This window comes from Aphelocoma coerulescens, chromosome 1A (genome assembly GCF_041296385.1).
Source record: "Aphelocoma coerulescens isolate FSJ_1873_10779 chromosome 1A, UR_Acoe_1.0, whole genome shotgun sequence".
NCBI lineage: Eukaryota > Metazoa > Chordata > Aves > Passeriformes > Corvidae > Aphelocoma > Aphelocoma coerulescens.
Genome location: NC_091014.1, coordinates 8,808,913 through 8,820,188, shown reverse-complemented (window position 1 = coordinate 8,820,188; position 11,276 = coordinate 8,808,913). Strand labels below are relative to the sequence as shown.

At 50.0% G+C, this 11,276-nt stretch overlaps 1 protein-coding gene across 1 annotated transcript; it reads right to left on the bottom strand.

Annotated features, from left to right (window-relative positions):
* Positions 1–2,838: 2,838 nt before the first annotated feature.
* Positions 2,839–4,338, bottom strand: LOC138104547 (inositol 1,4,5-trisphosphate receptor-interacting protein-like 1). The gene has a single exon (XM_069003834.1). It carries the CDS (start codon positions 4,336–4,338, stop codon positions 2,839–2,841), a length of 1,500 nt encoding a protein of 499 aa, XP_068859935.1.
* Positions 4,339–11,276: the final 6,938 nt, after the last annotated feature.

Below are 11,276 nucleotides of genomic sequence, written 5' to 3'. Positions count from 1 at the left end.
CAGTTTGGGCTCCACTGATGAAGGAAGCAGGAAGAAAGTGACTTGGCTTCACGCTTGGAGCAAATGTGAGTTTTCTGTGGATTTCAGTGTCCAGGATTTAAACCGGGAAGGGGTTTTCTTCAGTAAATCCAAAGGACAATTGGCTACAGAAACCTGTATCTGATACTACTGATATGCGCTGACAGTTCTCTGGCTGTGACTCATTTCATTCAAACCTGCTTTCTCCGAATGCACATCTGACAGCAGGACTTGCTCCATTCAGCCTGCAGCAGTTCCACAGGAAAGATGTTGTGAAACTGGCCACACATCTTCGCAACACTTCCACTTCAACATTTTTCCCACTATGTTCAAATGTATTTCTCAGCTTCCTAAGGAGTGCAGTGTCCGTAACAAAGGAGACGAGACTTTCATGCAGAAATGGAGAGACCTTGAACCGCAGTGGCAGGAACAACTCTGGTGTAATACCAGTGCCAGATGGCATGGGCATGAAAAGCACACTCACATCAATACGAACAGGCTTAGGAGAGACACAGAGCCCGCAGGGTGAGGTATTCCCAAAGAAGGGGAATTGACAGTGCAAAGGAGAGTTAATACCAACCAGGTGCTCAGTTACTTTATCAGAGCTCCCCTGTTTTCAAGGCCTGAAAGAACAGCTCAGTGCCAGAAAGACATCCAGATCATTTGGCCATGCTTGCTCTTATGGAACACTGTTTTCAATTTCCATCCTAGTGGGGTTGCATACTACTGACCAGTTAAAACCAGCACCTGAGCTACACCACAGTGTTTCAGTAGCAACTGTAGGTTGTAGGTTCTGCCCTTCCCCTCTCCCAGCATGCTCCTCAGACACACAGCACACTTGCACATGCACCAAAACTCACAGCCACACCCACAGTTTGACCACCTGCAATAGTTTTGGCCCTGGCCAATCTAGCCCTGGGTGGATTGTGCAACAAGAAGCCATGGGGGCCGTGCTTCTCCCCGAATCCAAGCATCGCCCCAGAGGCCACACAAGCTGTGCGGTCAGGCCGTAAGGCTCAATGGCACACAGAGATCAAGTCCTACCCACTGAGAGCACACGTCCTTGTGGAAGGGGCTGATGAGAGACTGGAGCTGGGGCAAGGGACAGGGCAGGTCTCTGCAGCTGGGGGCAGAGGAGAGGGGAACAAAGTGGGTGGGTGTGTTTGGGGAGAAGGGAGCAAGGAGGGTGTTCTCCTCCTTCCACAAGCTGGGCCAAAGGGGCTGTGGTGGGAGTGATGCCTTTTCCTGGTCTTAAAATCAAGAATCATACCCGGTTAGAAGGGGAAAAGAGATTTTACCTTGGTATTTATTTTAAGGATCCTTAGGTGCACACGTCCAGGTCATATGCATCGAGATGCGCCCCACCGAGTGTGTGTGTGTGTGTTTGTGTCCCCAACATTAGGTATAACATTATAGGTTTTACTAATTAGCATATCTATCCAAGATTCCCCAATGAGAGGCTCAAGTGAGCCCCCCTCCCCAAGGATCCTTCCCCTGGATGGTTCTATCTTGGTTTACAGAATGTGTTCTGGAGAGGACCTTGGGGTCTGGGGCACACCGATCCCTAACTACGAAGCTTCTAAAATGTTGGGTCTCTTAGCTTGACAAACAAGTCCAAGAATGTAGGCAAAACCCACTAAGAATACAGAAGTTGTAAAAGGTATAATAGGGGTATAAAAGAAAAGGCAAAAAATCTTCATGGCATCAGGAGCAGTGCCTGCCCAGCAGAGGAAGCAAAAGGCAGGGAGCTCAGCGAGCACAGTTCCCTCTCAGTGGAACAGCGAGTTCTGCTGTTGGCAGCGATCCTCCTCTGGGAGGTCCCTGCCTGCTCTCCTCACTCTTGCCTGCTTGTTCCTGGCCCCTCAGAGGACTTCCCTCTCTGACGTGGGCCACAGCAGCTTTCTTTCCCATGCTCTCAATGAGGAGGGGCAGGTTTTAAGCAGCACTGGGAGGATTAATTAATATTTTAGCTGTTTCAACCATCATGACTTCTGCTTGCATTCATGAGACAAAATTAATAGCCCGGCTCTAGAGTGTTGCAGAAATGCAATACCGAGATGTGACTGCTGGACACAATCACCGCTTGAGTCACTTTGTCATTTTTTCAGGTAGCTGCAATGGATGGACATTCTCTAAGAACCATTGGGTTAAATACAAAGAAGGACACTTTTCAGGCAATTTGAGAAACTTCTCTCCTTTTATTATTTCTTCAAACATACATATGTAGATATTACTGAAGGGCAGCTATACCAGAGTAGCTCAATTGCCTAAACTAAGGGTAACTGGGAAATAATCTCACACTAACAATCCTAAAGGACCTCTTGACGTGATGATGATGAAACTAGTTCCTATTACGAAAACTTGGACTACCTATTCTCCTATGGTAAAGTGAGTTAAAACTATTATCTTCACTTCCACAGACTGAGATGAACTACATCTTTACAAAACCATTATAAAGTACATACAGGTCACTGAAAAAACTACATTAATTTTCTAACAGGCTCGGTTTTGGTCTTCCAGGCATGCCAGGCAACCTCTCAGCATCAGTGTCTTCCGTGAGGATGTGCAGGTGGAGCCAGTTTCTGCCTTACAGACTTTGGGCAATATTGCAACAGCACCGTCATGACTGGAAGGCGAAAGGCAAGGCAACGCAGAGATGTGTGTCTGCACGGTGAATCCATGTGCCACAGCATCTTCCATCCATGGGAGCAGGAAAGCAGCTTCAGGATTGCCAGTGAAAAAAGCAAGAATGATGCCGTGCTCACGTGGCTGCCTTCGGGTGTGAGCCCCCCCAGCACAGCTCTGTGCAGGGAATTCCTCTCAGTGGCTGGAGAGCAGCGTCCAGAGGCGGAATCGCAGCTGACCGTAAGCTTGCATCGCCTCCGCGTGGGCGGCCGGATCTCGGGCCAGGTGCTCAAAGAGGTTGAGCGGCTCGACCGTTCGCATTGCCGGCGGCAAGCTGATCTCCGCAGGAAGCCTCTTGTTGCCCAGGACAAAGTGCTCCAGGCGTTTCAACTGCAGGCAGCGGCGCAGGTATGCCATGATGTCCCACAGCCGCCGCTCAAATTCCCTCCTGCGCCACTTGGACAGCGGTACGGTGGTCAGCACGTGCATGACCACAGTCTTCCAGGTCGAGCTGGAAAAACCTGTGCCCCTCAGGATGTAGGTGAAGAGCTGCAGGCATTTCAGGTGCAAGCTCTCACACGGCACCTGCCTGGCCACGTGCTGGAAGAATTTTGCCTCTGCCACAGCGTACGTCTCAGGCCACGCTGTGCTTGCGATGGACTCGGCCTTGGCGGGCCGGCTGCTGACAAAGCTGCTGGAGCCGCCTTTCTGGGCCTCTGTGGGCTGGCTGACCACAAAGATGTCGGAGTCCCCGTGGCGCACCCCAAACAGCATCTCCACCATCAGGCTCTCCTTGCCTTTGCTCAGCCGGAATTGGCAGGACCGGCTGCAGGGCTGAAACACCAAGTGCCACGAGTACGACTGAGGCAAATGCAGCCACGAGCATCTCACCAGCTTGTAGAACCAGTGGGAGGTTTTCTCCACGTCCAGGTAGGAGCCGGTGCAGAGTGTCTTTAGGAGGCTGGGCTTCTGCTTCCGCCGCAGCTCCTTCTGCGAGTGGTGCAGGAAGCACAACAGCTTCTCGCCCAGCTGCTCCCTCTCGCACGTGCACACCAGCTCCACACGGACGCAGAAGGTCCTTGCTGCCATCTGCCCGGCACTGTTCAGCTCCAGGTGGAAGGCGTGTCCCGGCGGGGGATTCAGTGGGACCAGCATGCGGTACACCACATCCTGCTCACGGGGACTCCAACCCTCAAAGGCACTGCCCACCCCGATGGCTTCTTGAGGCACCGGGTAGAAACTATTGCTCACGCTGTCAGTAAAGACACGCGTGAAGCTCTCCATCAGCTCCGCTGCCACTGAGCGACCTCTCTCTACGTCCTCGACAGGACACTGTATGCGATCCACTAAAAGGATCCCTCGCTTATTCCCAACGTCCCGGGTGTCTTCTTCCTCTTCAGTTCCACCACGGCTGCCTTTGTCCTTGCCATCACCGCGGCCTTCTTTTTCACTGGCAGCCACATTTCCACCTTCTTCTTCTTTTCCATCTTCATTCTTCTTGCCTTTCACATTCGCATCCCTGTTTTCCTGATCCTTCCCCTTCTGATCACTGGTTCTGTGTTCACTGGAATGCCGGTCTTCCTTCACCTTCACATTGTTGCTGTCTCCTTCACTTGCTTTATCAGCACCTTCTTCAGTTGAAGCAACGTTGCCGTGCTCCTCTCCATTTCCATCTTCATTCTTTTCTCCCTTCATATCGGCAGCACTGCCTTTCTCATCTTTGTCTCCATCATTGCCTTCTTCGTTTCCAACGTCATTCTTTTCTTCCTCAGTTGCAGCAAAACCACAATGGTCTACTGCATTCCCACCATCACTGCTGTCTTCCTGTCCTGTCCAATCACTGCTTCTTTGCTCACCGGCATCACTGCTTTCCTCCACCTTCAGATCCGCATTTTCTCCCTTTCCATCTCCCTCGTATTGACCTTCTTTTACATCATCATTGTTGCCTGCCTTTGTATTTGCATCAATGGTTTTTTCTTCATTTCCATCTCCTCCTTCTTTCTTTTCAGCATCATGGTCTTGTTCCACCTGCACATCCTTGTTTTCTCCTTCATTTGCTTCAGCATGGCCTTCTTTATCTCGAGCAACATTGCCAGGTTCTTCTTCCTTTCCTTCAGCAGTGTTGCCTCCTGGCACATTCCCACCACTCCGTCCTTCATCTTTCTTTAAGTCACAGGCATCTTCATTCTTCACATTTTGGTCTTCCTTCACCTTCACATCTTCATTTCCTTCACTGGCATCATCTTCCTCTCCTTCATTTGCAGCCACAGGACTGCCTTCTCCTTCATTTTCATTACCGCTGTCATCTGCCTCCACGGTCATATTATGGTTTTCTCCATCTTCCTTTGAATCAATAGTGTCTTCTTGCTGTTCTTTTCCTCTCTCCTCTCCTAGGGTCTTGCAGGAGCTCTGGTCCTTGCCGCTGCTGTTGGCTTCACGGCACTTTCTCCTGCAGCTAAACCACAGGCCCAAGAGGAGCAGGAGTCCAGCAAGAGCCCAGAATGGCCACTGCTGCAGGGCACCAAAGAGCAGAGCTCCCCAGCCCTCATCCTGCTGCTCCGGGGGCCCTTGCTCCAGCTCCTGCAGCAGCCGAGCCATCTCGCGGTCGAGCAGCTCCTCCCGCTCCTGCATTCGCCGGTGCGTGGCCTCATCCAGCCCATCCCCAGCTGGCTGGGGGTACTGGATCAGGCTTTGCACGAGCACGAAGAGCAATGACAATAAAGCCATGGTCTGCAAGAGGACACACAGAAGGGGTTCAGTAGGGCCGGAATGGAGGCAGCCGGTGCGGGGCAGGAGCCACAGGGATGTGGCAGCAGGAAGGAGAGGGCCCCCGGCAGCTGGCAGGAGGCAAGGCCTGCACCGCTGCCCCAGCGAGCACCGAGCCGGAGCAAGGCGCTCCCGCCAGGGGCTGGGCCCTGCATGCAGGGACAGAACACACGCCCCGGCTGCCGGCGCTTCTGCCCCAGCCCTCCCCCAGCCCGGCCTCCCCACCACCTGTGTGCACTCACCGCTTGCCCAGGCTCTACTGGGGGCAACGGCAACCAACGGGGCCTTTTCTAGCTGCCCCCATTGTGACACGGCCCCTGTGGTGTCACAGGCCCCAGAGCGCATCACAGGCCAGCCCCACCCGCCATCCCCAGCCCGGGAACTCATCATGGCCCTGGGCACCCAGAGCCTCAACAGACACAAAGTGCAGACCCATCAGTCGTGAACCTGGGAACCCCAGGGCTTCCCTGTACAAAGCAGGCACAAGCACCCTCCCACACAAACCCTTCTCAAATATAAATATGGGTGACAGGACCCCGATACGCTCTCTATATAGGTGCAGGCTTTTACTGATGATTGCAGGCAGATGTTCTTTACTATTAACAATAATATTTATTACTTTGGCCACAGCCTGTCATACAATACAGGCTAATTTTTAGTTACAGGTTTAGTGAGAAAGCAAGAATTAGAGGCTGCTTGAATGATGCACAGGAAGTTTAAACGTCATCCAATGTTAAGGCCTACCCTTCTTTTACACCAATACTGTCCTGCCTCACACATCTTTTGTGAGATAAACCCTTTTGGGAGGGTTTCTCTCCTGAATTTAGGAACACTTTCAAAGATCTGTTTATTGTTTGACAAAAGATTACATACATCCAACTGATGGTTTGCACAGTAGCACAAAAAACCATCCAAACTACTTCTTACGCTAGATGTGGCTGATCAATAGCCTGGCTGAGAAATGGACAAGCCACTGTAACAAGAAATACAAGTTTGGAAAAGGAAAAAGAAAAGTCCTCAAAACACAGAACTCCTGAAGCTTAGATCACTCCACTCTAATGTGCTCTCCCTCAATGCCACATAAAGATGTGCTCCTCCTGACACTTGCAGCAACTGGCTTCTCTCTTGCCATTCCGAGAGGAACTCTATTTTGTATAGGGATGTAGACGTGTCTGCATTTAGACGCCATCCTCAGTACAAACCTCCTCCCTTGCTTTTTTCTGACTGGAGATCCTTGCTACTGGCTACGATGGTGCTGTTTATTGGGAAGAGTTTCTCTGATGCTGATCACAGCACAGCACAGCAGGAGGTCCCTTTTTGCTCCCTTGGGCTACTCAAATTCCTCTTGGGTGATCTCTGAAATACTCTTTATCAGCTGAGGGCTGACAAAACACAGAATGTCTGAGTGATCGCCCTTCCCTTGTCCAGCCGTGACACAAGAGCTGGGTGCACTCAGAAAACACAGTTTTCTGAACCATCCTATATAAAACCAACAACCAGCTCCTTATAAATTCTGCCATCTAGATGAGGTCGCCATTGAACAGCTCCATGTCCCAAGTGGTACCCAGCAGGGAGGGAAGCAGAGGAAGACAGGATCACAGCAGCCACTGATCAGTCATTCACAGGCAGCGCCACAAAGAAAGACGAGAGAGTCAGGAATTTCACAGGCTACTCTGTTTCAGCAGCCTATGTCACCCTGCTCCTTTTAAATGTCTTCTGATGACAAGCTTCATGGCCAAGCACAGTGCTCACCTTTGGGACATGAGTAAATAAGATGCAGAACGGGAGGAAAAATTTCTTCTGACCTCCAGTCACCTGACTGTCAAGCAGACAGAGAAAACCTCCAGTCTGTTCTGAGGGAGGTGTTTTATAAACTCACCTGTAGCTAAAGCTATTCAGAAAGCCCACACTACCAGACCCAGAGTGGTAAAGAGCCTATTCATTTGCTGACCCTGGAGAAAAGGCAGCTTTAAACAAACTCTGCCACTCCCACTCTCTCTCCCTAGAACTTCAGGTTGAGACGCCTAGGACCAACTAAAGAAAAAAGCCATTTCATTCATGCCCTGGTCAAGCATTTCACACCCTCTTGTCCCTCCCAATCTACCAGCCAGTCAAACACAGAAAAAGCAAGAGACCTGTGGTAGGCTTCCAGTGGAAATACTGGCAAAATCTTCTTGGACTGCATTATTTGAAGGACCTGAGGTCAACTCACTCACTGACTGTGAATGACTTTTACTGCTCCACTTAGCCTACCAGCTCAGCTCACCTCAGCTCAGCAGCCTCCCAGCTACCTTTAGCTGCATAAGCACACGACCTGCAATCAGAAAGGCGCGAATCTTCCTTAGGAAGGAAACAGTCACGGGGAATGAAGAGTGGAGATTAGTCCACACTCTGAGGAACAGGCAACACCAACCAAACACTCTGGCAATAGCTTGTGTCTAGAAGCTCTCTACCTTCCAATCCACCTCAAGGCTTTGGGACTTGTGCTGACTTGCACAAAGGAACCCACTCCACCCTGCAGCAGTGGGCTCCTTCTTTCCAGCCTGGATGGAGGCATGTCCTGTATTTTGCAAGCATGTCCAGGTGTTCAGAATGGAACATGCTGATCATGATTAGCACCTTAAGGCACGCAGCTCTTCCCTTCTCAAAGAATGCTTTGTGAAATGATAGGCAGTGCTATCCCCACCCTTCCAAACAAGTTACCCTCCTTCTATTGCACTTGCCTTCAAAATACTGCCACTTCTTCATTTCAGACTATGCTTCCCTCAGAAGGATGCACAAAATGTTAGAGTAGTTGCAAGCACCCGCACCTGCAATTTTCAACTAACTGCGTCTTCAGAAAGGCTTCTGACAACAGGCCATTCTCTGGACATGAACACGGCAACGCTGAGGCAAGATAAATTATTTCAGTACATCTTACAGCCCAGATGTCTATGGCCAGAGAAGACACCAGCAGGTTGTCCTGATACTTCTGCTCATCCTCTCTGGTAGCAGCTGTACAGAGAACAACACAGTTTTAAATTCTAACTCAGTTTGGGCTCCACTGATGAAGGAAGCAGGAAGAAAGTGACTTGGCTTCACGCTTGGAGCAAATGTGAGTTTTCTGTGGATTTCAGTGTCCAGGATTTAAACCGGGAAGGGGTTTTCTTCAGTAAATCCAAAGGACAATTGGCTACAGAAACCTGTATCTGATACTACTGATATGCGCTGACAGTTCTCTGGCTGTGACTCATTTCATTCAAACCTGCTTTCTCCGAATGCACATCTGACAGCAGGACTTGCTCCATTCAGCCTGCAGCAGTTCCACAGGAAAGATGTTGTGAAACTGGCCACACATCTTCGCAACACTTCCACTTCAACATTTTTCCCACTATGTTCAAATGTATTTCTCAGCTTCCTAAGGAGTGCAGTGTCCGTAACAAAGGAGACGAGACTTTCATGCAGAAATGGAGAGACCTTGAACCGCAGTGGCAGGAACAACTCTGGTGTAATACCAGTGCCAGATGGCATGGGCATGAAAAGCACACTCACATCAATACGAACAGGCTTAGGAGAGACACAGAGCCCGCAGGGTGAGGTATTCCCAAAGAAGGGGAATTGACAGTGCAAAGGAGAGTTAATACCAACCAGGTGCTCAGTTACTTTATCAGAGCTCCCCTGTTTTCAAGGCCTGAAAGAACAGCTCAGTGCCAGAAAGACATCCAGATCATTTGGCCATGCTTGCTCTTATGGAACACTGTTTTCAATTTCCATCCTAGTGGGGTTGCATACTACTGACCAGTTAAAACCAGCACCTGAGCTACACCACAGTGTTTCAGTAGCAACTGTAGGTTGTAGGTTCTGCCCTTCCCCTCTCCCAGCATGCTCCTCAGACACACAGCACACTTGCACATGCACCAAAACTCACAGCCACACCCACAGTTTGACCACCTGCAATAGTTTTGGCCCTGGCCAATCTAGCCCTGGGTGGATTGTGCAACAAGAAGCCATGGGGGCCGTGCTTCTCCCCGAATCCAAGCATCGCCCCAGAGGCCACACAAGCTGTGCGGTCAGGCCGTAAGGCTCAATGGCACACAGAGATCAAGTCCTACCCACTGAGAGCACACGTCCTTGTGGAAGGGGCTGATGAGAGACTGGAGCTGGGGCAAGGGACAGGGCAGGTCTCTGCAGCTGGGGGCAGAGGAGAGGGGAACAAAGTGGGTGGGTGTGTTTGGGGAGAAGGGAGCAAGGAGGGTGTTCTCCTCCTTCCACAAGCTGGGCCAAAGGGGCTGTGGTGGGAGTGATGCCTTTTCCTGGTCTTAAAATCAAGAATCATACCCGGTTAGAAGGGGAAAAGAGATTTTACCTTGGTATTTATTTTAAGGATCCTTAGGTGCACACGTCCAGGTCATATGCATCGAGATGCGCCCCACCGAGTGTGTGTGTGTGTGTTTGTGTCCCCAACATTAGGTATAACATTATAGGTTTTACTAATTAGCATATCTATCCAAGATTCCCCAATGAGAGGCTCAAGTGAGCCCCCCTCCCCAAGGATCCTTCCCCTGGATGGTTCTATCTTGGTTTACAGAATGTGTTCTGGAGAGGACCTTGGGGTCTGGGGCACACCGATCCCTAACTACGAAGCTTCTAAAATGTTGGGTCTCTTAGCTTGACAAACAAGTCCAAGAATGTAGGCAAAACCCACTAAGAATACAGAAGTTGTAAAAGGTATAATAGGGGTATAAAAGAAAAGGCAAAAAATCTTCATGGCATCAGGAGCAGTGCCTGCCCAGCAGAGGAAGCAAAAGGCAGGGAGCTCAGCGAGCACAGTTCCCTCTCAGTGGAACAGCGAGTTCTGCTGTTGGCAGCGATCCTCCTCTGGGAGGTCCCTGCCTGCTCTCCTCACTCTTGCCTGCTTGTTCCTGGCCCCTCAGAGGACTTCCCTCTCTGACGTGGGCCACAGCAGCTTTCTTTCCCATGCTCTCAATGAGGAGGGGCAGGTTTTAAGCAGCACTGGGAGGATTAATTAATATTTTAGCTGTTTCAACCATCATGACTTCTGCTTGCATTCATGAGACAAAATTAATAGCCCGGCTCTAGAGTGTTGCAGAAATGCAATACCGAGATGTGACTGCTGGACACAATCACCGCTTGAGTCACTTTGTCATTTTTTCAGGTAGCTGCAATGGATGGACATTCTCTAAGAACCATTGGGTTAAATACAAAGAAGGACACTTTTCAGGCAATTTGAGAAACTTCTCTCCTTTTATTATTTCTTCAAACATACATATGTAGATATTACTGAAGGGCAGCTATACCAGAGTAGCTCAATTGCCTAAACTAAGGGTAACTGGGAAATAATCTCACACTAACAATCCTAAAGGACCTCTTGACGTGATGATGATGAAACTAGTTCCTATTACGAAAACTTGGACTACCTATTCTCCTATGGTAAAGTGAGTTAAAACTATTATCTTCACTTCCACAGACTGAGATGAACTACATCTTTACAAAACCATTATAAAGTACATACAGGTCACTGAAAAAACTACATTAATTTTCTAACAGGCTCGGTTTTGGTCTTCCAGGCATGCCAGGCAACCTCTCAGCATCAGTGTCTTCCGTGAGGATGTGCAGGTGGAGCCAGTTTCTGCCTTACAGACTTTGGGCAATATTGCAACAGCACCGTCATGACTGGAAGGCGAAGGGCAAGGCAACGCAGAGATGTGTGTCTGCACGGTGAATCCATGTGCCACAGCATCTTCCATCCATGGGAGCAGGAAAGCAGCTTCAGGATTGCCAGTGAAAAAAGCAAGAATGATGCCGTGCTCACGTGGCTGCCTTCGGGTGTGAGCCCCCCCAGCACAGCTCTGTGCAGGGAATTCCTC